The following is a 27,402-nucleotide window of genomic DNA, read 5'->3' on the forward strand; positions in this document are numbered from 1 at the left end:
TCAGGAGGGGCTTGGGGTGAAGGGACACGGGGAGGACAGAGGGGACACAGAGGGGACACAGAGGGGACACAGAGGGGACACAGAGGGGACACAGAGGGGACACAGAGGGGACACAGAGGCCACCAGGGCTGGGCTGGAACAGGGTTTGGAATCCCCAGCTGGTGCTCACCAGCATCGTCCCCTCAGTGCCACCACCCCGGTGTCACCCTGGGGACACTCCCAGGGCATCTCCGCCGTGCTCCACATCCAGGTGGGGCCACCCCAAACACCCCCAGGGTCACCCCAGCCCTGAGGTGACACCAAATTCGGGTCCCAGAGACGCAACAACAGCAGGGCAAAGGTGACAACAGCAGGATGGTGACAAGGTGACATCGCAGCCACGTGGCCCCCTCACCCCTCGTATATTCCAGGACACTCCAAGGTGATCAAAGCCAGCCAACAATAAATCAGGTAGACCTCAGGTTCACAATAATAATAATAATAATATTAATAAAAAAGAAAAACAAGCTTGCAACAGCTTTAGAAAAGGCACCTGGGGGCATCGCCTCGCCTCGGGGCGGCGCCCGATATTTTAATTTTGGATTTTCTGGAGGTTTTTCTTAAAAAATATAAATAGCTCTTCATCTTAAAAATAGATCCTCAGCTTGAGGTATGCTGCAATCATTGGCATCACAGTGTTCGTTTTGTTGTGTTCTTTTGGCTTTTCTTTGGTGGCTGCTCTAGCTGGAGACGCCGAGGACGCAGTTTCGGGCCGGGCCGGCGGCAGGAGCCAGCAGCGCGTGGTGACCCTTGCAGCTGAGCGGCGCCGGGGAGGCTCTGGAGGCCTGGTAGAGGACGCAGATGGAGCCGTGGTCGCCGATGCGGTAGCACACCTCGAAGGGATCCACCCAGAGCGCCAGCTCGCCGGGCAGCAGCCGCAGCAGCCGCGCCAGGCTCAGCCCCACGCGCCCCGCCGCCCGCCCGATCAGCGGGTCCAGCCCGTGGCTGATGCGCAGGCAGCGGTAGCCGGAGCCCTTGGAGGGTTCCTCGGGGAACCAGTGGTGCCTGTAGTGCTCTGCGGAGGGAGGAAAGGCAGTCAGGAAGGGTTTTCTGCAGGTATAGTGTCATAAATTTGGGGTTTAAAGGTGAAATCCTAAAGAAAATCCTTTTAAGGATTTCTCAGTGGTGCCTGTAGTGCTCTGCGGAGGGAGGAAAGGCAGTCAGGAAGGGTTTTCTGCAGATATAGTGTCGTAAATTTGGGGTTTAAAGGTGAAATCCTAAAGAAAATCCTTTTAAGGATTTCTCAGTGGTGCCTGTAGTGCTCTGCGGAGGGAGGAAAGGCAGTCAGGAAGGGTTTTCTGCAGGTATAGTGAAGGTGAAATCCTGAAGAAAACCCTTTTTTCTCAGTGGTCTCTGTAGTGCTCTGCGGAGGGAGAAAAGGCAGTCAGGAAGGGCTTTCCGCAGGTTTTGGGGGGTTTAGTGTCGTAAATTTGGGGTTAAAGGTGAAATCCTCAACAAAATCCTTTCTTCTCAACAGTGTTTCAAGTGCTCTGGGGAGGGAGAAGAGCAATGAGGAAGGGTTTTCTGCAGGTTTTGGGGGGTTTAGGGTCTTTAGCTGACACTAAGTTTAGGACTTAAAGGTGAAATCCTCAAGAAAACCCTTTTTTCTCAGCAGCGTCTGTAGTGCTCCTTCCCAGCAGACAGATGGGGTTGAGGTGCCCTAAATTCATGTTTAAAGGTGAAATCCTAAAGAAAACCCTTTTTTCCTCAGCAGTGTCTGTAGTGCTCCTTCCCAGCAGGGAGATGGGGTTTAGGTGCCCTAAATTCAGGTTTAAAGGTGAAATCCTCAACAAAACCCTTCTTTTCTCAGTGGTCCGTAGTGCTCCTTCCCAGCTGACAGGTAAGTGGGGTTTAGGGCCTTAGGCTCTCCCTAAATTCGGGGTTTAAAACCCAAATCCCACCAAACACCCGGCCACAGCCTCCCGGGAACACAAAAGGGGCAGAGCAGGAATTAAACCGTGCCAACAATTCTGTGGCAAAAGAGACCCAAATCCCTTTTCCAAGAGGGGAGGGGGGAAGCGCTGGCAACCCCAAAAGGCGGCTCCTGCACCCCAAAAACGCCGCAGGGGCTGTGGGGGGGCAGATAGGGCAGAGCCCACCCCAAGGCTGCCCCTTATCGCTGCCCCGTCCCTCCTGGCGCTGATAAGCTCCCTGCGGGCAGTGCCACCGCGGCGGGTGGCACCGGAGGGGACAGCGGGGTGGCACAGGGACAGGGGGACAGCCCCGAGGGGTGCCCGGCCCAGGGGGACACGGGGGGCACCCAGGAGGGGACACGGGGGGCATCAGGTCCCAGAGGGGACATTGGGGAACAGCAAGGAGGGGACATGGGGGGACATCAGGTCCCAGAGGGGACACGGGGGGCACCCAGGAGGGGACACGGGGGACATCAGGTCCCAGAGGGGACATTGGGGAACAGCAAGGAGGGGACATGGGGGGACATCAGGTCCCAGAGGGGACACGGGGGGCACCCAGGAGGGGACATGGGGGGCAGCAAGGAGGGGACTCGGGGGGACATCAAGTCCTGGAGGGGACACGGGGGGACATCAGGTCCCAGAGGGGACATGGGGGACAGCAAGGAGGGGACACAAGGGACACCTCGGAAGGGACACCCGGTCCTGGAGGGGACACGGAGGGACATCAAGAATGGGACATGAAGGGACACCCTGGGGAGGACATCAGGTCCCGGAGGGGACACGGGGGGCACACAGGAGGGGACACTCGGACATGGAGGGGACACTCGGACATGGAGGGGACACAGGGGACACCTGGATCCGGGAGCGACATCGGGTCCCGGAGGGGACACGGGGGGCACTCGGGAGGGGACACGGAGTGACAGCAGGTCCCGGGAGCGACATCAGGGACGGGAGGGGACACGGGACGCATCAAGGAGGGGACACCAGGTCCTGGAAGGGACACTCGGGAGGGGACACCAGGTCCTGGAAGGGACACTCGGGAGGGGACACCACATCCCAAGACCAAGACGGGAGGGCCACCAGGTCCTGGAAGGAGCATAGAGAGCACTCAAAAGGTCCTCGCATCACCACGGAGGGCACTCAAAAGAACACCAGGTCCTGGAAGGCTCACGGGGGGCACTCGAAGGAACACCAAAGTCCTGGAAAGCTCACGGAGGGCACTCAAAAGAACACCAAGGTCCTGGAAGGCTCACGGAGGGCACTCGAAGGAACACCAAAGTCCTGGAAAGCTCACGGAGGGCACTCAAAAGAACACCAAGGTCCTAAAAGGCTCACGGGGGGCACTCGAAGGAACACCAAGGTCCTGGAAGGCTCACGGAGGGCACTCAAAAGAACACCAAAGTCCTGGAAGGCTCACGGAGGGCACTCAAAAGAACACCAAGGTCCTGGAAGGCTCACGGGGGGCACTCGAAGGAACACCAAGGTCCTGGAAGGCTCACGGAGGGCACTCAAAAGAACACCAAGGTCCTAAAAGGCTCACGGGGGGCACTCGAAGGAACACCAGGTCCTGGAAGGTTCATGGGGGGCACTCAAAAGAACACCAGGTCCTGGAAGGCTCACGGGGAGGGGTGGGGGCGGCACTCCAGTGGGCGCCTGGCTCCGAGGGCTCCCAGAAGAATCCGGCCACGAGCGTGGGGCTCCTCCCGTCATCGCCCAGAGCTCACCTGTGAGCGCGTCCCGCAGCGCCCCGCTGAACACCTGCAGCTGCTGCTCGCTGACGCAGCCCCGCGTCCGCAGCAGGCCGGACACGAAGCCCACGGCGGCGGCGATCTCGGGCACCATGTCGGCGCGGGGGCCGCGGTTCCTCATCCCGTTTATCCCGTTTATCCGTCAGGGACCCGGCGCCACCCGCGACCTCCCGGCGGCTCCGCTCGCTCTGCTGCGCCGCCGCCTGCGCGCACGGCTTATATAGAGCGGCCGCCGCGTGACGTCACGGCGCGGCCGCGGCGTTCCATTGGCTGCGCCGCATGCAAATGAGGGAATGCAAATGAGGTGGTATGGTAATAGCGGCTGAGCTCAGCGCGGTGACGTCACAGCGCGAGGGGGGGTGGGGGGCGGTTACGGGGGGGGGCCGGGGAGAGCGAGGGGGAAGAGGGGGACGGGGACAGAGGGACAGGGACAGAGGGACAGAGATAGAGGGACAGGGGGACAGGGACAGAGGGACAGGGACAGAGATAGGGACACAGGGACAGGGACAGGGGGACAGAGATAGGGACACAGGGACAGGGACAGGGGGACACAGGGACAGGGACAGGGGGACAGGGATAGGGACAGGGGGACAGGGACAGAGGGACAGGGGGACAGAGATAGGGACACAGGGACAGGGGGACAGGGATAGGGACAGGGGGACAGAGATAGGGACACAGGGACAGGGGGACAGAGACAGGGGGACAGGGATAGGGACACAGGGACAGGGGGACAGAGACAGGGGGACACAGGGACAGGGACACAGGGACAGGGGGACAGAGACAGGGGGACAGGGATAGGGACATAGGGACAGGGGGACAGGGACAGAGATAGGGACATAGGGACAAGGGGACAGGGGGACAGAGATAGGGACACAGGGACAGGGGGACAGGGACAGGAGGACAGGGACAGAGATAGGGACAGGGACACAGGGACAGGAGGACAGGGACAGAGGACAGGGGGACAGGGACAGAGGGACACAGGGACAGAGGGACAGAGATAGGGACACGGGGGAAGGGGGACACAGGGACAGAGGGACAGAGACAGGGGGACAGGGACAGAGGGACACAGGGACAGAGAGACAGGGGGAGAGAGGGACAGGGGGACAGGGACAGAGGCACAGAGATAGGGACACAGGGATAGAAGGACAGAGGGACAGTGGGAGAGAGGGACAGAGGGACATAGGGACAGGGACATGGGGACAGAGATAGGGACAGGGACAGAGGGACAGGGACAGAGATAGGGACAGAGGGACAGAAGAACAGAGATAGGGACACAGAGACAGGGGGACAGGGATAGGGACACAGGGAGACAGGGACACAGGGACAGGGACATGGATACAGGGACAGGGACAGGGACACAGGGACAGAGGGACAGAGACAGACACAGGGATAGGGACACAGGGACAGGGGATAGAGGGACAGGGACACAGGGATAGAGACAGGGATAGAGGGATAGGGACAGGGACAGGGAGATACAGGCACAGAGGGACACAGGGACAGGGACATGGATACAGGGACAGAGGGACACAGGGACAGAGGGACAGAGACAGACACAGGGATACAGGGACACAGGGACAGGGGATAGAGGGACAGGGACACAGGGATAGAGACAGGGATAGGGACACAGGGACACAGGGACACATCCCAGTGTCCATCCTTCATTCCAAGTCCCTCTCCAGTTCTCCTGTGTCAGAATTCGTGGTATTGATGATTTTGAGATTGTAAAACGTCTCTGTCTTTCTGCCCCGCTGCCAAAGGAGCCATAATTGGTCTGTGCTGGTTTCAAGGTTGTTTATTCAATGTGGGTCTCAGATTCGGTCAAAGAAAGAAATGGAGAATTTGTAGCCAGGCAAAAAGCCTGGGAAAGTGCTGGGAAAAAAATGTAAATAATTCTTTATCTCTCTTGTTTTTCACATTGTTTATAGTTAAGCTCTATCACTGTGCATCAAGCACTGTACACCAATGGTGTGCGTTGTTTTCAGGACCAATGGAGTTGGCCCTCACAAAGCTCTGTATAAACAGCGGTGTATTTTGAATAAATCAGAGTTTTACTCTCAGTTTTTTTCCATTGGACCAATGGAGTTGGCCCTCATGGATCTCTGTATATAGAGTGGTGTATTTTAAATAAATCAGAGTTTTACTCTCACAACCTTCTGAGTCCAGTCCCTTCATCCCCGTCCTGCCTCCACAGTGACAATTCTGTTGATCTCGAGCATGTTCTGCTGCCCTGCCGAGGTCCAGCTACACAAAACCCCCGGCAGCTCCTCCCAGCCCCACGTTCTGCTTTATACCCAAAATTTCCTGTACCGTGTTGACAATTCCCGCAGCCGCGCTGCCGGGCGGGAAAAATGGGAATCCAGCTGAGACAGAGGAAAAACGGAACAAAGTAAAAATCTATTTAAATTTACATAAAATGTGCTGCTTGAAACTTACGGCCACAGCGCTAATGAAACTACCCCAGCTGAAGAGAAAACAATACAAATTGCCACGCTAAAATAATAACAAATTAAAATAAAACTCCTCAGATCTTGAGGCAAATGAAGCAGAGTGGCCCAAGCATTTTTTCTATACTCTCTATACTTTCTATATTTTCTATATTTTCTATACTCTCTATACTTTCTATACTTTCTATACTTTCTATACTTTCAAAATTATCCCAACTGAAGAGAAAACAACATAAATTTCCACACTAAAATAATAACAAATTAAAATAAAACTCCTCAGATCTTGAGGCAAACAAAGCAGAGTGGCCCAAGAGTTTTTTCTATACTTTCAAAACTATCCCAACTGAAGAGAAAACAACATAAATTTCCACACTAAAATAATAAAAATAAAAAAAACTCCTCAGGCCTTGAGACAGAATGACTCAAGAGTTTTTTCTATACTTTTTAACAAAAATTGAATACAAGTATAACTAGCTGTAAGTATACACAAAATCAACAAAATAAATATACATAAACCTATTATAAAAATATTATTATTCTAAAATTATTTTATATTCTTTTAGATAATTAATTATTTTATATTCTATTTAGATTATATTATTTTATCATTATAAAATTATATTCTATTCTATATATTATATTATAGATATATTCCACTCTATTATATAAAAATCAGTTAGGAGTAAGAAAAAAAATAGATCAAAACTTCTGAAAAGTACACATACTCTTATAAAACAAATCCCTGCATACAAAAATCCCAGCGTGCATCCAACACTATAATAAAACACCGTCACTATAAATCTGTATTCAAATTGTAGAGTTTTAAGCTTTAATTTTTTATTAAATAATATTTTATTATTTAAATAATGTCAGTTATTTAATATATATATTATAATATATATATAATTGTTTCTTAATTAAATTAAATAATAATTTATTTCACAGCAAAACCATCCCGCTGGGAGACAGCTGGAAAAACCAAATTTTAAAATAACCCCCATGAGTTTTTTATTTTTATTTCACTGAGCTGAGCTTGGCCATCCCAGCTGCCAGCAGGGCTGGTTCCCCTCATCCTAAGGAATATTGGGATGGAATCCTCCAACCCTAATAACCACTATTAATTGGCCACTGGGGACTAATTGGGCTCATTAGGCTGATGAGGATGAGCCAACCCCACTGGGCAGGATGGGGGAAGTGGTGGCACCATTCCCCAAATTCCCAATTTATTCCTCATCCCTTCCATGTCCATCTGCTTTGCTCCCAAATCTGCTTGGTCCCGTTAAGCCCTTCCAAAAGGAGATTTTTCTGTGGGTTCAAGGTTCTCTAAGCGGGTTTTGTATCCTTCATTTTTGGCCCTGGGGTTTTTTAAGCACAGCTCGAGGTTTAATGCAGCTTTTAAAACACCCCATAGCAAAAAAAACATAAGAAAATCAAATTCGGTTTAAAAAGAGAACTGAGTTTGAGGGTGCTCTGGCTGGGTTAATTTTCTACCCTGCGTTTAGCTGACAGCATTGTGATTTTGATTTAAAAATTAAAATCAGAATTCAAATTAAAATTAAAAAATTAAAAAAAAAAAAAAAAAAAAAGGCAACAGGCCAAACTCAAAAAATTTCTGCTTAGGGATTGGCCAGGCTGGGATTGGAACTGGTCTGACAGGAACCAGGAGTTCAGATATGATCCCAAAACCTCCTGGTTACCCAAATGAGGCTCCAAACCAGTCGAGCCGGAAATCTTACCATTAAAAAAAAAAAAAAAATTAAATAAATAAAGAAAAGAGAGCGCATTTGGCATTCAACCAAGGGTTAAAACCCGAGCTGCTCGCAGGGACTGAGGCTTTGCAAGTCAGCAGCTTGGGGTGTTTTATGTTCACCTAAAAGGCAGCAGCAGTTCCCATGCCTCGCTTGGACTCCTTGTGGGGTTTTTTAAATTATTTTTAGGGTGAGTGTGGGAATGCAGAGCTTCCCCCTGGCTGCCCTGGGACCCTGGCAGGGGTCAGGAACCCCCCTGGACAGAGCCCCCAGAGACACTGGCTGTGATCTCTGCCCATGGAAAAGAGTTTTCAATCTTACAGGATCAATTACCAGCTCTGAGTGTTTGATATAAGTCATAATTAAGTGTGGCATGGGTGAAAAAGTAAAATTTTAAGATTCTAAATTAAGAGTCCAAAGGGGACAAGATGGAGGAAATTGGGTGTGTCTGATCTCTGTCCATGGAAAAGAGTTTTCAATCTTACAGCATGAATTACCAGCTCTGAGTGTTTGATATGAATAATAATTAAGTGTGGCACGGGTGCAAAAGTAAAATTTTAGGATTCTAGATGAGGGTTCAAAGGGGACAAGATGGAGGAAATTGGGTGTGCCTTGTCCTTTTTCTCCTTCTTCATGCCCTCCATGTCTCACTGTGAAGCACAGAGGAAAGAAAGAGAAAAATTTCTATTTCTACTCCTTGTTTTTTTCCCATGTGGAATGTGTTTGGGGAACTGTTTCCCTGGGGTGTTTCTGGGTTGGATTCTGGTGAGGAATTTTTGAGCCTGGTGGCCAATCCAATCCAATCCAATCCAACCCACCCGGGGCTGGAGTCTCAGAGAGGGTCAGGAGTTGGGAATTAAATTTAGTAGTTAGAAAAAGTAGGTTTGTAGTTTTAGTATCTGCTTTAAATAGTATATTAATGTATTATAGAATAGATATAATAAAGAAATCATTCAGCCTTGTGGAGTCAGACATCAGCATTTCTGCCCACCAGTTCACCTGCTTTTACAATTCACAATCACTTGTGCATTAAGGAATGAATAAGGGGAAATTTAAGGTGGGAAAACCCCAGGGCTAAACCGGGTTTAGGACGTTTAATCCCAGCTGGAAGTGGGGGGTAACCAGGGTGTGACCCCAGGCAGGGTAAACAACCAGGCAGGGTTTCCACCCAGCCTACACTTGGATTTTGCAAAATGAACTTGTGCAAGGAGGGGAGGAGCATGTGAAACCAAATGGCGCCGGGGCCCGCTGCACATTGGGATCCAGGGAATTCCTGGAGTTATCCCCCCAGCTGTTGGGACTCAAAACATCACTCAGACATTTTTGGGTCTTCCAGGCCCAGGTCAGAAGCATTTGAGACCCTGGCACAGCTGGAAACAGCTGTGATTTTGGGTTTGAGCCGTGGAATGAGTTACCAACCTTGCAGGAAGAACAAGAAGTCACAAAAGTTTCTATTCTATTATTCGATTATTCTATTATTCTATTATTCTATTATTCTATTATTCTATTATTCTATTATATTACATTATTATAGTAGAAGTAGTCACAAAGTAATAACGTGAGGTATTGGAAACGCAGGAGAACCCACCAGCAGAAATGCTGATGTCTGCCTCATTCAGAAAGCTGACTGATTCTTTTATTCTAACTATGCTATAATACATTAATATACTATTTAAAGGAGATATTAAAGCTACAAACCTACTTGTTCTAACTACTATATTAAACTTTCTCATCATTTATGAGAGCCCAGCCCCAGGTGGGTTGGATTGGCCACCAGGCTCAAAAAATCCTCACCAGAATCCAACCAAGCACCAGGCAAACAATTCTCCAAACACATTCCGAATGCAAAAAACAAGGAGCAGAAATAGAAATTATTTTCTCTTTCTTTCTCTCTGTGCTCTTCTATGAAAAAATCCTGAGAGGGAGAAGGATGCACCTGCCACACCCCAAGGTGATAAAATCTCCCCCAGCCCAGGGTAAACAACACGTGGGGGGCACAGCTGGGCACAGGCAAATTTGGCCCTCGGTAATTCCTTTTTAGCTGGAAGGAATTCCTCCTTATCTGGGGTGGGGCTGCTCTTTCCCCTCTGGAAACTCCCAGGATAAACACAGGCTCCAGTCAAAACAGCCACTCCCTCCTGCACACACCTGGGGACAGCTGAGGGTGACAACAGCTCCTTGGCCAGGAATCCAGGGGAAATTCGGGGGGTCCAGGATGGAGAAAAGCAAGCCTGGGAGATGCCACCTCCTGTTCCAAGCCAAAAAAAAACCAATCAGGGCACAGCAGTGTTGGGAAAAGGACTAAAATTCCTCCAATTTCCCTGATTTTTTTAAAAAAAGCAATCAGGACACAGCAGTGGTAAGAGCCCAAAATTCCTCCCATCTCCCTAAATTTTTCAAATAAATAATGACACAGCCATGGTGGGAAAATGAATAAAATTCATCCCATCTCCCTGAATTTTTTTAAAAAAGCAATCAGGACACAGCAGTAGTGGGAAAAGGACTAAAATTCTTCCCATGTCCCTGAATTATGACTCATATCAAACCCTCAGAGCTGGTAATTCATCCTGTGAGATTGAAAACTCTTCCATGGCCAGAGATCACAGCCAGTGTCTCTGGGGGCTCTGTCCAGGGGGGTTCCTGACCCCTGCCAGGCTCCCCTGGATTCCCACACACCCCAAAAAACCCAAACCTCCGCCTCTGCCAGGGAGGAGCCCGCGGGGAGCCCGCAGGGATCTCCTGGAGGTGGGATCAGCTTGGGAAGAGGATCTGAGCTGGGTTTGGACGTTGCCTCCTTCCCCTGGGCTGCCCCTGTGCCCCAATTGCTGCTTGTGGGGCCTGGCAGCCGCGGCCTCGCTCGTACCTCGTGGGTGCAGCCTGAGGAGATCCCCCAGGAGCTTCCCCAGGGTCCCTTCCCTCCCAAGATAGAGGCTGGACCATCCCCAAGATGAAAGTCCACCATAGATTTGAGGATGGCAGAGCTGTGGATTACTCCCCACGGCCTCAAATCTTCATTTTGGCATCAAACAAAATCACTTTTTGCACACCCAGGAGCTTCTCCCCACATCCCTTTCCTCCCATGCCGAAGGTTGGACAGGATGAAAGTCCACCATGGATTTGGAGAGGGCAGAGCTTTGGGTTGCTCCCCACGGCCTCAATTCTTCATTTTGGCATCAAACAAAATCACTTTTTGCACACCCAGGAGCTTCTCCCCACATCCCTTTCCTCCCATGCTAGGGGCTGGACCATCCCCAGAATAAAGTCCACCATGGATTTTGGATTTGGAGAGGGCAGAGCTTTGGCTTACTCCCCACAGCCTCAAATTTTAATTTTGGCATCAAATAAAATCACTTTTTACACACCCAGGTGCTTCTCCCAGTGCCCCTTCCCTCCCGCACTGGAGGGATAAAAGTCCACCATGGGTTACTCCATTTTTTGTTTTTCCAAACAAGAAGGAAGGGAAAATTTGGAAAATTGGAGTCGGTCTGCTTCGGTCCCATCCACCTGAGCCACAGCTGACCTGAGAAAAATCACCAGCAGGGCCACCTTGGCCTCTCAGAACACCCCAGGGGATGCTAAAAGTTGCCCCCAATTACTCTGTGGGCTGCTAAAATTCGGCATAATTGCCTTAATTGCTCCTAATGACGCTTGGGCTATGCAAAGAAAGGCAGCACAGGAGGGGGAAAAAAGGCTCTGGCCACATCTGGCCCAGGCTGAGGAGCTCCTGCTCCTCGCCGTGCCCAGCAGCTCCCCGAGAAGATGAAAGCCCTGGTGTGATCCTCATTTTTGGGTGTGATCCTCGATTTTTGGGTGAGATCCTCGTTTTTCTTATTTTTGGATCTCTCCAGCTTGGGATAAAGGGATTTTCCAGCCAGTGTCCCTGTCCTTCAGCTGGAGCTGTCCCAGCTTGGCCAAATCCTCCTCCTACCTCTGTAATTTGATTTTTTTCCCCACTGATTTATTTCTTTTCTGCTAATTTGCTCATTTTTAAGAGTGGGGTTTGGGATAAAAGGGATTTTCCAACCAGTGTCCCTGTCCTTCAGCTGGAGCTGTCCCAGCTTGGCCAACTCCTCCTCCTACCTCTGTAATTTGACTTTTTTCCCCCCAATTTCTGTCTTTTCTGCTGATTTGTTCATTTTTAAGAGCGGGGTTTATCTCCCCGCCACCCAGGCCAGGGAAAAGGGGCCTTGCCCTGGATTTGGGCTTTTCCCAGGAGCTCAGGAGGAGCCCGGTGGGATTTGACTTCAGCCTGGCTTAGAGGCTTCTTGGAAAGTGTTCACATTGCCAAAAATTTCTGTATTTGTATAAAATTTATAATTTTGGGATAACACACCACTGCCAGTGTGCTCTGATTTTATCTCCCATTTTTTGTCCTCCTTTTTTTTTTTCTAGTCACCATTTTTTATCCCTCCTTTTGTATCCCTCCTTTATTTTTTACCCATTTTTATCCCTCCTTTATTTTTTACCCATTTTTATCCCCCTTTATTTTTTACCCCTTTTTAACCCCCCTTTATTTTTTACCCCTTTTTAACCCACTTTATTTTTTACCCCCCTTTCTTTTTTACCCCTTTAAAATCCCCCTGTATTTTTACCCCCCCTTTATTTTTTAGCCTCTTTTTTTGTCCCACTCTTTTTTATTGCCCCTTTTTTTTACCTCCCTTTATTTTTACCCCTCCTTTTTTAATCCCCCTCTTTTTTATACCCTTTTAAGCCCCATTTATTTTTTATTCCCATTTACTTTTTCTCCCCCTTAATTTTTATCCCCCTTTATTTTCTATCTCTTTATTTATCCCCCTTTATTTTTATCCCACTTTATTTTTATCCTTCTTTATTTTCATCCCCCTGTGTTTTTATTCCCCTATATTTTTTATCCCCCTTTACTTTTATCTCCCTTTATTTTTTATGCCTTTTTTATCCCCCTTTATTTTTATCCCCTTTTTTATTCCCCTTTATTTTTATCCCCTTTTTTAATCCTCCTTTATTTTTTACCTCCCTTTTCATCCCCTTTTATATCCCCCTTTATTTTTTATCCCCTTTTTTGTCCCCCTTTTTAAATCCCCTTTTTTTTCATCCTTCTTTTTTCTTTAATCTTCCTTTCCCAGACATTTGAAGTCCCCAATTCTCCTTTACTCCTCCACAAACGTTCTGAACCCCCCCAAAAGTTCCCCAATTCTACCTCAGGACTGGAAAATCCCAAATTCCATGGGAGCCAAAGGATATTTTCCCTTTTCTATTTTTGAGAGGCTGGAATGGGGAGGGAAAAAACCCCAAATTTAAAAAGAATTCTGGTGAAGAATCCAACCCTCAGCAGCGAAACAACGCTTCATAAAGAGAAATAAAAATATTGTGCTGAGCGGAGGGGGGGGGGGGAAACAACCTGGAGTGTTTATCCTTGAATTGCTGACAGAGCCCAGCTGTTCCCAAATCCCAAATAATACCAAATAATCCCAAATAATCCCAACCCCCTTTGCTCCCAAAAAAGGGCCGCGCTTCCCTTGCTTTGACGTGGCCCCGCGGACGTCAGCGGGAGCAGCAGGAAACTCCAAAACAAGTGACGTGGGAGGCAAAAGCTGCCAAGGAGAGCTCGGGAGCACAGCCACGCTTCCAAAAATGGAATTCCGCTGGAATTCCACCCCCGGGAGAGCCCCGGGAATGTTGGGGTGCTGCTGGAGAACGTCCAGGTTTTTTGGGGTCCTGCTGAGGGGAATCCAGGCTGGAAGTGAGGAAGGAGTGGGTGAGATAAAAATCCCGATTTTCCTGGCAGAAAATATGGAATTGTCAGCAGGAAATCAGATCCTGTTCCGTGTCCCAAGAATGGACAGAATCAGGGTGTAGGATAAATAAAGCACTGGGAAAGAGAAGAGGAGGGAGGAACGTCAGGGATTCCTGGAAGAGGGGGGTGAATCCAGACTGGAAGTGAGGAAGGAGTGGGAGAGATCCAGTCCAGGGAATCTGGGTTTTTCCTGGGAGAAGACCAGGAATTTTCAGCAGGAAAACAGATCCTGTTCCGTGTCCCAGGAATGGATAGGACCAGGGTGTGGGAGAAATAAAGGATTGGGAAAGAGAAGAGGAGGGAGGAACGTCAGGGATTCCTGGAAGTGAGGAAGGCGTGGGAGAGATCCAGTCCAGGGAATCTGGGTTTTGCCTGGCAGAAAACAGGGAATTTTCAGCAGGAAAACAGATCGTGTTCCGTGTCCCAGGAATGAACAGAATCAAGGGGTTCTGTCCTTTATTTTTGTGGGAGAAATAAAAGATTGGGAAAGAGAAGAGGAGAGAGGAACGTCAGGGATTCCTGGAAGAGGGGGGTGAATCCAGCCTGGAAGTGAGGAAGGAGTGGGAGAGATAAAATCCCGATTTTCCTGGCAGAAAATGATCCTGGAGGGCTTTTCCAGCCTTGGGGATTTTGGGATTCTGTGCTGCACCTCAGGTGAAGACGCTGGACCTTCATCCAGAGCTTCCCACAGGATGGATCTTGTGGCAGCGACCCCAAATGTTCTGTTTGGAAAAACGAGGGGAAATTTGGACCGGGCCAGCTCCCAAATCCCTGTCTGGTGGCAGCTGAGCAGATTCCAACCCTGCCAACATTCCAGCCCCCTCCTTGCCCCTGTGCCAGCAGCTCCAGCAGCTCCAGCAGCTCTGGGGAAGGAGGGACATGGGCAGGGGTGACGCCACGGGACATCTGAGATGGCCAAAAAGGACAGAATGATCTCTGCCAAGGCTCAGGGCTGCTCTGCTGCAGGAAACGGGATTCCTGGCCCTGGAAATAAATGGATTAATGCCTCACCCGGCAGCCTGGCAGGGCTGGGGGAGGTTTTGGATGGATGTGGTTCGTGATTTCTCTTTAACTCGAAACCTGTCACGTCTTGGAGAGGGATTTTGGACAAGGGACTGGAGTGACAGGAAAAAGGGCATGGCCTGAGGATGATGGAGGGCAGGGTTAGATGGGATATTAGGGAGAAATTCTTCCCTGGAAGGGTGGGAAAGCCCTGGAATGGAATTCCCAGAGAAGCTGTGGCTGCCCCTGGATTGCTGGAAGTGTCCAAGGGCAGGCTGGAGTACCCTGGGATAGGGGAAGGTGTCCCTGCCATGGCAGGGCTGGAATGAGATGAGCTTTAAGGTCCCTTCTAACCCACCCCACTCTGGGATTCCAGGATCCCATGTCTCCCACAGGCTTTAAAACCCTGGAAAAACAAACTGCCTTTATCCTGGGTGGGTTTATTTTTACCTATCAAAGCGCTCAATTTCTATAAAAATCTGCTCAAAAAATTCCTCTTCGCCCCAGATCTGGATTTGTGACTGAACAAAGAGGAGCAACAACTCAGCTTTCTGGCCTGCAACCACTTTTCTTCTCCAAAAGATGCCTTAAGGCTCCTGGAAAATCCCTCCACAGCTGGGAAGAAGAGCAGGCAACATTGACACCTGCTGCCGGGAATTTTAAACGCCATGCACTCCAGGATTCCCCTAGAGCCATAAGCATGAAAACAGCCGGAAAAAGAAAAAAGTTAAAACTGAGAGGATTTCTTTCAGAAAGCTTTATTTAATCACCATTATTGCACAGAATTAAATCCGAGGGATGGATTGGATGGAAAAGCGTTGGGGTCACTGGGGCCAGTTGCAGCAGGAGCAGACGGGGTCGAAGACCAGCCCAGGCTGGCAGCTCTGCACGAAGGTCTGGCCATTCAGGCAGCTGTAGAAGTTCCTCTTGTTGCTGGGGTCTGCATAGATCCCATTGGGTTTCCCGGCACAGAAACCGGAGCCACCGGAGCCACCGCTGGTGGTGGTGGAAGCCTCAGTGATGGGAGGCTGGGGCTCAGCGGGGGGAACGCAGTCTGGAATTCAAGAATTCAAGCAGGAAAATTATTTATTTTCACGTTCCTGGTGTTTCATCCCTCCCACGCCACCACGGGGAGCTTGGGAGTCTCCATGAAGGAGCTGCTCCTGCTGTGGGAGGTGGGAGCCTCAAATGGGAGGAGGAAATTCAGGCAGGAAAGGGCTGGAAGTGTTTTTTATCCTTCCCATCCTTTACAGAGAGCTTGGGAGTATCCATCAAGGACCTGCTCCTGCTGTGGGAGGAGGGAACATCAAATGGGAGGAAGGAATTCAGGCAGGAAAGGGTTGGAAGTGTTTTTTGTTCTTCCCATCCTTCACAGAGAGCTTTGGAGCCTCCACCATGGAGCTGGTCCTGCTGTGGGAGGTGGGAGCCTCAAATGGAAGGAGGGAATTCAGGCAGGAAAGGGTTGGAAGTGTTTTTGTTCTTCCCGTCCCCCATAGGGATCTTGGGAGTCTCTGCCATGGAGCTGGTCCTGCTGCTGATGGTGGGAACCTCAAATGGGAGGAGGGAATTCAGGCAGGAAAGAGTTGGAAGTGTTTTTTGTCCTTCCCATCCTTCATAGAGAGCTTGGGAGTCTCCACCATGGAGCTGCTCCTGCTGCTGGAGGTGGTGGGAGCCTCAGTGAGGGGAGGCAGGGGCTCAGAGGGGAGCACAGTCTGGAATTCAGGTGGGAAAAGGGTTGAAAATGTGTCACCCCTCCCACATCTCTGTAGGAATTTTGGGAGTCTCTGTCAAGGAGCTGCTCCTGCTCTCCTGGAGCCACTCACCGCCACTCTGCAGCCCCAGGCCCTTCCTCAGGCTGGAGATGAGCGGGTATTTGCCTTCCTTGCAGAAACCCCCAGTGAAGTCATCCATGTCCAGGGCCCACACCATGGCCCCTCCGAAGTTGTTCTCCTTCAGCCAATCCACCTGTGGGCAGGAAGGTCTCGGTGAGCCCCAGGAACGGATCCCACAGGAGGCTCTGGCCCCATCCCAGCCCCGCCGCTCCCAGACCTTGAGGCCGAAGCTCCTGACGTTGTCGTAGCCGACCCATTCGCTGCCCTTGTAGGCGTAGGGGACATACTGGGGGGCATCCCAAGCCTGGGTGGCTCCGGAGCTCAGGAAGGTGCAGATCTAAGGAGAAGGAAGCAGGGATGTCATCCACAAACAGGGAAAAGCCCCAGCTCTGCCCACGTTTTCAGCTGCCTCCCCATTCCCTGAGTGCACAACTCCTTCCCAGCGATTCCACGGACAGCTCAGTGCCTGAGCCACGCAAAAAACTCCACTGAGAAATTCCTTCCGATGATTCGAGCAAGGAATGCGATGGGAACCTCCACACCTCGTAGTAAGCCAGAGTTCCGGCCTCCCTGGTGAAGGGCCCGGCGGGGCCAGGGCCGGACGCTGGAGCCCCAACGGAGGTGTCGGATGGGTTCTGCAGGGTGAAGCTCTTCCCATAGGTCGGGAATCCCACAAGGAGCTTCTCAGCTGGAGCACCATTGCTCTTCCAATAATTCATGGCGTATTCCTGCAAGAAACCAGTCCCGCTCGAGCCTTTGCCAGGGTTCGTAGGGTGAATTCCTGGAAATCTCCTCGGGGGAGCCACCCAGGACCTGAGAGCTGCGAGGGTCCCCCAGGAACACTCACGACGTTGAAGTATTTGTAGTCACCGCTGTCAGCAGGGCCGGGGAGCAGGGGGCTGTTCTCACCCGTGTTCCTCTCCCAGGAGCCGTGGAAGTCGTAACTCATGACGTGGATGTAATCCAGGGACCTGCGGGGAGCGGGGCTGTGTCCTCACCCCGCAGCCCCGGCACCTGGGGCTCCCTCTGGGGCTCTTTCCCTTCTGCAGCCAACCCCTCAAATCCCGGCAGCCGTCCCAGCTGCGCCACTCACCTGCCCAGCTCAGCGATCTCGTAGCCGGCCTGGATGGTGGGAAGCCCGGCGGCCACAGCGGTGGTGACCATGAGCTGGGGCTGGTTGCTGTGCTTGGCCTCCTGCTCGAAGGCTGCCCGCAGCTCCTGGGGGACCCAAGGCACAGCGGTCACCCGCGGGCTCCTGGCGAGGCTCTGCAGCCGCCCAGGGCTCAGGGGCCAGAGCTGTGGCCGGCAGAGCCTGGAGCCAAGCCCACCTTAACCAGGACGGTGAAGAGAGCCTTGTCCTGGGCAGGGCTGCCCCTGGAGCCGGGGAATTCCCAGTCCAGGTCCAGGCCATCGAATCCGTGCTGCCGCAGGAATTTGACGACGGACTTGATGAAGGTCTGGCGGTTCTGGGGTGTGGAGACCATGGTGGAGAACCTGGGCAAGCAGAGCAGGAGCGAGGTGGGGTTGGAATCCAGCCTCTTCCTGCTTTCCCTGCGTCTCCCGGGCGTCATTATTGGAAAGAGCTGGTTCGAACTCACTTCTGTGTGCCGAAATTCCATCCTCCAATGGCCAGCAGGGTCTTCAGATCTTTGTTCCTGCAAGGGAAGAGGCAGGACCCTGAGGTATTGCACGTCCACAGCACGCCCGAGCGGGGCTGTCCCCTGGCAGTGTCTCTGTCCTGTTTCACCTCACCTGGAGCTGCTGGCACCGAGCTGAGAGTGAGACAGAGGGAAAGACTGGGAGGAGAGGAGAGGAGAGGAGAGGAGAGGAGAGGAGAGGAGAGGAGAGGAGAGGAGAGGAGAGGAGAGGAGAGGAGAGGAGAGGAGAGGAGAGGAGAGGAGAGGAGAGGAGAGGAGAGGAGAGGAGAGGAGAGGAGAGGAGAGGAGAGGAGAGGAGAGGAGAGGAGAGGAGAGGAGAGGAGAGGAGAGGAGAGGAGAGGAGAGGAGAGGAGAGGAGAGGAGAGGAGAGGAGAGGAGAGGAGAGGAGAGGAGAGGAGAGATCAGAGGAGAGGAGAGGAGAGATCAGAGGAGAGGAGAGATCAGAGGAGAGGAGAGGAGAGATCAGAGGAGAGGAGAGGAGAGATCAGAGGAGAGGAGAGGAGAGGAGAGGAGAGGAGAGGAGAGGAGAGATCAGAGGAGAGGAGAGGAGAGATCAGAGGAGAGGAGAGGAGAGATCAGAGGAGAGATCAGAGGAGGGCACAGGAGAGATCAGAGGAGGGCACAGGAGGGAGCAGAGCCCTTCTGAGACTCGTGGCACTCACTGGTTCTTGAGGCCATTGAAGGACTTGTAGAGGCTCTCGTCGTTCCACTCGGATGTGGAGATCTCGTTGTTGTTCATGCCGGCGAAGGCATAGATCAGGTGGGTGCACAGGCAGGGGTCGATGTTTTCGGGGGTGAACTTGCCCAGGCCAGGCCGGTACTGGGCCCAGTTGGTGAAATAACAGCTCAGCACAAAGGCAGTGCCTGGGGGGACAGCGGCCGTGGAGGGGATGGAATCAGCACCTCTCCAACCTCTTCTCCAAAGATCAATCACTCATTTCTCCCAGAGAAATACATAAACTATTCCATTTACACATGAAATTGTGTAGGAGCTCTCAAATATGTAAACGTTATCAGAAGGCTAAAGAAGTTTTACGAGAACTTTCAAACTTTCAAAAGAGCTGTAAAAGGAAACTTAACATTTTTAAAAATCAGAGCAACACGTCACCTACCGAGGTGGGCGTTCAGCAGCAGGGCCAGGCCTGGCAGGGCACAAGGAAACAACAAAGGCGTCACTGCTTGCTCTCAGAAATCCAAAGCTCTTGAGCAAGTCTCTGCTCCCAAGCTGAGGCACGAGAGTTTCTCTAAATTTTGCCCAAGCATTTCCAGTAAAAATTTGACAAACAATTTCAGGCAAAAGCACAGAGAAGAACCCAAACAGATGCAAAAGAAATCATTTGGGGTTTAGGTTTACATTTGAAAGCACATTTCAATTGTGGCCCGCAATGAACTCTGTCCATCTTCAAAGCAGAGCAGATCCCCAACCGCAGCAGCTCCAAAGAAAAGAAATTTCCCTCCCCAGAGGAAATTGCAAAACCTTGGTCAGAAAAGAGAGAGCAGCATTTTCCTCCCCCCGGCCCTGCACAGGCAGCAGAGCAGCAGTGCCAGAGCCTGCAGCCCTGCTCGGGAGGGCAGAGAGCTCCAGTGCAGCAGCACTCACCGCTGAGCAGAGCGAGCTTGGCCATCTGGGACCAGACTGATGTGTTCTGGCTGCCTCCCGCTTTTATCCCCTGCTCCTCTCTGCTACCAGCAGATGATTACATTTCTTAATGTTTGCCCATCAGCAGGGATGGGCAAACATTATGAAATCTGGCAGAGAGACATCACCAAACCCCACAGCAGGACAATGGGCCTGGGCACCACCACAAGGTTCACTGCCCTGGGGCTGTGCCACTTCCTGCTGCTGCAAGGGCAGATAAGGAATGGGATTAGCTTGCCTTGATTGCTCAAATGTTGTTTGAACAACACCTCTGTGTCCAGCTGGCCACTGCACAGGGACCCAGGGCTGCGGCACTGTCCTTGCGCTGTCCTTGAAATGAGATAACAGCACTTAAAACGTGTTAAAAGGATGCCACAGGCATCCAGATTTCAGAAAACCAGGCATCTGTTCCTTAATTTTTAAAAAAATCACAGTTTATCTAAATATGCCCGTACTCAACACGTTACCTGCTGAAGAGCTCCAACAGAAGAGAGAAGAGGTTCTTTCAGCGTGGCCTCGAGCCCTTCCCAGGGCACTGAGATTTCATGCATAAATAGAATAGTTTATGGCTGGCACTGCAATTTCATGCATAAATAGAATAGTTTATGGATTTCTCTGTGCGTGGAGAGAAATTATTGATCGATCTTTGGAGCAGCGTGGTTGGAGAGGTGGTAATTCCATCCTCTAATCCATGGTCACCTCTGGAATTCTTTGGGTCCCTGCTGCTCTGAGCTGAGGTGGGGTATCCCCAGGGAAGCAGAGGAAGTTTCTTTGTTGCCCTGATTTTTAAAAGTGTTAAGTTTTCTTTTACAGCTCTTTTGAAAGTGTTAAAATTCTCATAAAACTTCTTTAGCCGTCTGATGATGTTTACATATTCGAGAGGCAGAGTTCCCACAGCATTTCATGGATAAATGGAATTGTTTACATATTTCTCTGTGGGTGGAGAGAAATGATTGATCAATCTTTGGAGCAGAGGTTGGAGAAATGGTAATTCCATCCTCCAATCCACGGTCACCTTTGGAATTCTATAAATACCAGATGTTGGAATAAAACTTGCTCTTTTTCTCCTTTGAACTTCCCAAGCTTCTGTGCACTCATTTTGTGTCCAACAGCGACTTTTCTTTATTTCTTGGAGGTTAAACTCCACAAGGGACACTCCAGAAGGTGAGCCCAGTTCATTTTCCTCTCACATCTGTCCCCTCCTCTTCCTGCTCAGCTCTTTCCCCACCTGAGACACCCCCGTGTTGCTGAGCAATCCCATTTTTCCCTAAGTGAAGCCCCATCAGCTGAATGCCTCAAAACATCCTTTCCACATTTTATTTTCATGTTCTGTCCAGCTGGAGACTCCCAGCTCCCTGTGTGTGGAGCCTGAGGATTTATTCACTTTTCCCCACTCAGGAGTGGGGACATGGCCGTGTCCCTGCCATGGGAGGTTTCATTCCTTGAGGAGTGGCATGAAGGTGACTTTCCAGGGGGTCACCCAGCCTGGGATGACTGGAAGCCTGAAAAACACCCTGGAAAACACCCTGGAAAACAGCCTGGAAAACAGCCTGGTATCAGATGCTGGCTGACCTGCAGATTAACATGTGCCAGCCTGAGCCTTTGGGATTTGGTGCAGGCACAGGGTGGGATAGGGCTGATAACAGGACAACATCCTGAAGGAAAAATATTGTTCTGATGTTTTTCTTGGTTGATAAAGTCCCAGGGTACAAATTCAACTGCGACAGATGTGGAAAATCCCACCCTCAGTGACCTCTGGAGCATTTTCAGCTCTGTTATCCAGGGAAGGAATTTGGGTGTGAAAATGAGAGCATTTGGGGCAGGTTCAAGGACAGTGATTTGTATTCATGTGAGGGTAACAAATCCTGGAGTTTTCCTTCAGGAGTTTTCTTTCAGGAGTTTTCCTTCAGGACTTTTCCTGTCCTTTTGCTGTTTTAACGAAGGTGGTTTGCTGTGTGTTCCCTGGGAATGCTGGGAGGTAAGGAAGGGCACAAGAATTAGTCCTTGCTGAAAGAATTCCAATTAAAAAGAGCAGACAGGGACTTTCCAACTATTGCAGTGTTGGGTTGCAGAGGGATTTTACCACTCTGGGGTTTTCCTGCTGCATCTTCCCTCTAAAATTCTCATGGTGTCGGGGTCACCAACACTGGCACTACCAAAACAGAGGTGTGGCACAAGGGTTGATGGAAACAGAGTGAGTCAGAGTCAGCTTCTGCTGTGCTGTCCTCCCACTTGTTCCTGTAACTGCGGGTGTCAGGAGATTAGGGAAAGAAGACAACAAAAACAAAATGCTTCTTGTAAAAGAATTTTTGTTTATCAGGTGGAGAATGACTCAGTAAAAACTGATGTGGTGTTCCTTTAGTGATGGGATTCCTTGTGGCTGCTTCTCCAGGGAGCGCGGAGCACAAGGGTCCATCTGCCCCGAGTTTGAGTGAGCCAAGAGCCCACAACATCCAAATTTTATGTGCCCTTGCAGCAGCAGGAGGTAGCACAGACCCAGGGCAGTGAACCTTGTGGTGGTGCCCAGGCCCATTGTCCTGCTGTGGGGTTTGGGGATGTCGCTCTCTGCCGAATTTCGTAATTTGCCCACCCCTGCTAATGGGCAAACATTAAGGAATGGAATAATCTGCTGGCAGCAGAGAGCAGCAGAGGATAAAAGCGGTAGGAAACCAGAACACATCAGTCTGGTCGCAGATGGCCAAGTTCGCTCTTCTCAGCGGTGAGTGCTGCTGGACAGGAGCTCTGTGCCCTCCGGCCTGGGCTGGGACCTGATTGTAAAAAATCCTTATATTGAAGGATGGAACACAGACAAAAGTAGTCCCCACCTCAAACTTGTGCTGCCCTGATAGACCCAAGGGAGCCCTAAAAACTGATATCAGGAACCTGGACTGCTGAGTTTTCTTTCCCAGGGAAAATGGAAAAAGGATGTGCCCAGGGGCCCCCCACCCTGGGCTGAGACCTCACTGCAAAAAATCCTTATATCGAAGGATGGAGCCCAGACCGAAGTTGCCCCCACCTCAAACTTGTGCTGCCCTGATAGACCCAAGGGAGCCCTACAAACTGACATCAGCAACCTGGAATGCTGAGTTTTCTTTCCCACGGAAAATGGAAAAAGGCTCTGCCCAGGCGCCCCTGGCCCTGGGCAGGGCCCTAACTGCAAAAAATCCTTATATCGAAGGATGGACCCCACACCGAAGTTGTCCCCACCTCAAACTTGTGCTGCCCTGATAGACCCAAGGGAGCCCTACAAACTGACATCAGCAACCTGGACTGCTGAGTTTTCTTTCCCAGGGAAAATGGCCAAAGGATGTGCCCGGGGGCCCCTAGGCCTGGGCAGGGGCCTCACTGCAAAAAATCCTTATATCGCAGGATGGACCCCACACCGAAGTTGTCCCCACCTCAAACTTGTGCTGCCTTGATAGACCCAAGGGAGCCCTACAAACTGACATCAGGAACCTGGACTGCTGAGTTTTCTTTCCCAGGGAAAACTGCCAAAGGTTGTGCCTGGGGGACCCTGGCCCTGACTGCAAAAAATCCTTATATCGAAGGATGGACCCCACACCGAAGTTGTCCCCACCTCAAACTTGTGCTGCCCTGATACACCCAAGGGAGCCCTACAAACTGACATCAGGAACCTGGACTGCTGAGTTTTCTTTCCCAGGCAAATTGAAAAAGGATGTGCCCAGGGGCCCCTGGCCCTAGGCAGGGACCTCACTGCAAAGAATCCTTATATCGAAGGATGGACCCCACACCGAAGTTGTCCCCACCTCAAACTTGTGCTGCCCTGATAGACCCAAGGGAGCCCTACAAACTGACATCAGGAACCTGGACTGCTGAGTTTTCTTTCCCAGGGAAAATGGAAAAAGGATGTGCCCAAGGTCACTTGGCCCTTACTGCAAAAAATCTTTATATCGAAGGATGGAGCCCACACCGAAGTTGTCCCCACCTCAAACTTGTGCTGCCCTGATACACCCAAGGGAGCCCTACAAACTGACATCAGCAACCTGGACTGCTGAGTTTTCTTTCCCAGGGAAAATGGAAAAAGGATGTGCCCAGGGGCCCCTGGCCCTGACTGCGAAAAATCCTTATATCGAAGGATGGACCCCACACCGAAGTTGTCCCCACCTCAAAGTTGTGCTGCCCTGATAGACCCAAGGGAGCCCTACAAACTGACATCAGGAACCTGGACTGCTGAGTTTTCTTTCCAGGGAAAATGGAAAAAGGATGTGCCCGGGGGCCCCTGGCCCTGACTGCAAAGAATCCTTATATCGAAGGATGGACCCCACACCGAAGTTGTCCCCACCTCAAACTTGTGCTGCCCTGATAAACCCAAGGGAGCCCTACAAACTGACATCAGGAACCTGGACTGCTGAGTTTTCTTTCCCAGGGAAAATGGAAAAAGGATGTGCCCGGGGGCCCCTGGCCCTGACTGCAAAAAATCCTTATATCGAAGGATGGACCCCACACCGAAGTTGTCCCCACCTCAAACTTGTGCTGCCCTGATAAACCCAAGGGAGCCCTACAAACTGACATCAGGAACCTGGACTGCTGAGTTTTCTTTCCCAGGGAAAATGGCCAAAGGATGTGCCCGGGGGCCCCTGGCCCTGACTGCAAAAAATCCTTATATCGAAGAATGGACCCCACACCGAAGTTGTCCCCACCTCAAACTTGTGCTGCCCTGATAGACCCAAGGGAGCCCTACAAACTGACATCAGGAACCTGGACTGCTGAGTTTTCTTTCCCAGGGAAAATGGAAAAAGGATGTGCCCGGGGGCCCCTGGCCCTGAATGCAAAAAATCCTTATATCGAAGGATGGACCCCACACCGAAGTTGTCCCCACCTCAAACTTGTGCTGCCCTGATAGACCCAAGGAAGCCCTACAAACTGACATCAGGAACCTGGACTGCTGAGTTTTCTTTCCCAGGGAAAATGGAAAAAGGATGTGCCCGGGAGCCACTGGCCCTGGGCAGGGCCCTCACTGCAAAAAATCCTTATATCGAAGGATGGACCCCACACCGAAGTTGTCCCCACCTCAAACTTGTGCTGCCCTGATAGACCCAAGGGAGCCCTACAAACTGACATCAGCAACCTGGACTGCTGAGTTTTCTTTCCCAGGGAAAATGGAAAAAGGATGTGCTCGGGGACCCCTGGCCCTGACTGCAAAGAATCCTTATATCGAAGGATGGACCCCACACCGAAGTTGTCCCCACCTCAAACTTGTGCTGCCCAGATAGACCCAAGGGAGCCCTACAAACTGACATCAGGAACCTGGACTGCTGAGTTTTCTTTCCCAGGGAAAATGGAAAAAGGATGTGCCCAGGGGCCCCTGGCCCTGGGCTGTGTCTTGACTGCAAAGAATCCTTATATCGAAGGATGGACCCCACACCGAAGTTGTCCCCACCTCAAACTTGTGCTGCCCTGATAGACCCAAGGGAGCCCTACAAACTGACATCAGGAACCTGGACTGCTCAGTTTTCTTTCCAGGGAAAATGGCCAAAGGATGTGCCCGGGAGACCCTGGCCCTGACCGCAAAGAATCCTTATATCGAAGGATGGACCCCACACCGAAGTTGTCCCCACCTCAAAGTTGTGCTGCCTTGATAGACCCAAGGGAGCCCTACAAACTGACATCAGGAAGCTGGACTGCTGAGTTTTCTTTCCCAGGGAAAATGGAAAAAGGATGTGCCCGGGGGCCCCTGGCCCTGACTGCAAAAAATCCTTATATCGAAGGATGGACCCCACACCGAAGTTGTCCCCACCTCAAACTTGTGCTGCCCTGATACACCCAAGGGAGCCCTACAAACTGACATCAGGAACCTGGACTGCTGAGTTTTCTTTCCCAGGGAAAATGGAAAAAGGATGTGCCCAGGGGCCCCTGGCCCAGGGCTGGGGCCTCACTTCAAAAAAATCCTTATATCGAAGGATGGACCCCACACCGAAGTTGTCCCCACCTCAAACTTGTGCTGCCCTGATACACCCAAGGGAGCCCTACAAACTGACATCAGGAACCTGGACTGCTGAGTTTTCTTTCCCAGGGAAAATGGAAAAAGAATGTGCCCATGGGCCCCTGGCCCTGACTGCAAAAAATCCTTATATCGAAGGATGGACCCCACACCGAAGTTGTCCCCACCTCAAACTTGTGCTGCCCTGATAGACCCAAGGGAGCCCTACAAACTGACATCAGGAACCTGGACTGCTGAGTTTTCTTTCCCAGGGAAAATGGAAAAAGGATGTGCCCGGGGGCCCCTGGCCATGACTGCAAAAAATCCTTATATCGAAGGATGGACCCCACACCGAAGTTGTCCCCACCTCAAACTTGTGCTGCCCTGATAGACCCAAGGGAGCCCTACAAACTGACATCAGCAACCTGGACTGCTGAGTTTTCTTTCCCAGGGGAAATGGAAAAAGGATGTGACCAGGGGCCCCTGGCCCTGGGCTGTGTCCTGACTGCAAAGAATCCTTATATCGAAGGATGGACCCCACACCGAAGTTGTCCCCACCTCAAACTTGTGCTGCCCTGATACACCCAAGGGAGCCCTACAAACTGACATCAGGAACCTGGACTGCTGAGTTTTCTTTCCCAGGGAAAATGGAAAAAGAATGTGCCCATGGGCCCCTGGCCCTGACTGCAAAAAATCCTTATATCGAAGGATGGACCCCACACCGAAGTTGTCCCCACCTCAAACTTGTGCTGCCCTGATAGACCCAAGGGAGCCCTACAAACTGACATCAGGAACCTGGACTGCTGAGTTTTCTTTCCCAGGGAAAATGGAAAAAGGATGTGCCCGGGGGCCCCTGGCCCTGACTGCAAAAAATCCTTATATCGAAGGATGGACCCCACACCGAAGTTGTCCCCACCTCAAAGTTGTGCTGCCTTGATAGACCCAAGGGAGCCCTACAAACTGACATCAGGAACCTGGACTGCTGAGTTTTCTTTCCCAGGGAAAATGGAAAAAGGATGTGCTCGGGGACCCCTGGCCCCTGACTGCAAAGAATCCTTATATCGAAGGATGGACCCCACACCGAAGTTGTCCCCACCTCAAAGTTGTGCTGCCCAGATAGACCCAAGGGAGCCCTACAAACTGACTTCAGGAACCTGGACTGCTGAGTTTTCTTTCCCAGGGAAAATGGCCAAAGGATGTGCCCGGGGGCCCCTGGCCCTGACTGCAAAAAATCCTTATATCGAAGAATGGACCCCACACCGAAGTTGTCCCCACCTCAAACTTGTGCTGCCTTGATAGACCCAAGGAAGCCCTACAAACTGACATCAGGAACCTGGACTGCTGAGTTTTCTTTCCCAGGGAAAATGGAAAAAGGATGTGCCCGGGAGCCACTGGCCCTGGGCAGGGCCCTCACTGCAAAAAATCCTTATATCGAAGGATGGACCCCACACCGAAGTTGTCCCCACCTCAAACTTGTGCTGCCCTGATAGACCCAAGGGAGCCCTACAAACTGACATCAGGAACCTGGACTGCTAAGTTTTCTTTCCCAGGGAAAATGGAAAAAGGATGTGCCCGGGGCCCACTGGCCCTGAATGCAAAAAATCCTTATATCGAAGGATGGACCCCACACCGAAGTTGTCCCCACCTCAAACTTGTGCTGCCCTG

The 27,402-nt window shown here is 51.1% G+C and overlaps 2 protein-coding genes across 4 annotated transcripts; both read right to left on the reverse strand.

Moving 5' to 3' along the window:
• Positions 1 to 462: 462 nt before the first annotated feature.
• BTG2 (BTG anti-proliferation factor 2) lies at positions 463 to 3,895 on the reverse strand. Its single transcript, XM_077789075.2, has 2 exons — positions 3,677 to 3,895; positions 463 to 1,054 (listed from the first exon to the last, which is right to left on the reverse strand). Exons 1-2 carry the CDS (start codon positions 3,819 to 3,821, stop codon positions 720 to 722), a joined length of 480 nt encoding a protein of 159 aa, XP_077645201.2. The 5' UTR covers positions 3,822 to 3,895; the 3' UTR covers positions 463 to 719.
• An 11,514-nt stretch (positions 3,896 to 15,409) lies between these two features.
• On the reverse strand, positions 15,410 to 19,865 carry LOC110474973 (acidic mammalian chitinase). Of its 3 annotated transcripts, none has more exons than XM_077789031.2 (11): positions 19,758 to 19,865; positions 19,270 to 19,299; positions 18,820 to 19,021; positions 18,098 to 18,154; positions 17,828 to 17,993; positions 17,593 to 17,717; positions 17,347 to 17,470; positions 17,042 to 17,227; positions 16,717 to 16,836; positions 16,491 to 16,632; positions 15,410 to 15,721 (listed from the first exon to the last, which is right to left on the reverse strand). In XM_077789031.2, the coding sequence occupies exons 1-11, from the start codon at positions 19,780 to 19,782 to the stop codon at positions 15,492 to 15,494; spliced, it is 1,407 nt and encodes a 468-aa protein (XP_077645157.2). In that variant the 5' UTR covers positions 19,783 to 19,865; the 3' UTR covers positions 15,410 to 15,491. The 3 variants fall into 3 exon arrangements, with proteins under 3 accessions (XP_077645157.2, XP_085417466.1, XP_085417465.1); XM_085561340.1 differs by lacking the exon at positions 19,758 to 19,865 and adding an exon at positions 19,512 to 19,572 and having other exon boundaries at positions 15,410 to 15,694; positions 16,522 to 16,632; XM_085561339.1 differs by lacking the exon at positions 19,758 to 19,865 and adding an exon at positions 19,512 to 19,572.
• Positions 19,866 to 27,402: the final 7,537 nt, after the last annotated feature.

This window comes from Lonchura striata, chromosome 26 (genome assembly GCF_050655825.1).
Source record: "Lonchura striata isolate lonStrDom1 chromosome 26, ASM5065582v1, whole genome shotgun sequence".
Classification (NCBI taxonomy): domain Eukaryota; kingdom Metazoa; phylum Chordata; class Aves; order Passeriformes; family Estrildidae; genus Lonchura; species Lonchura striata.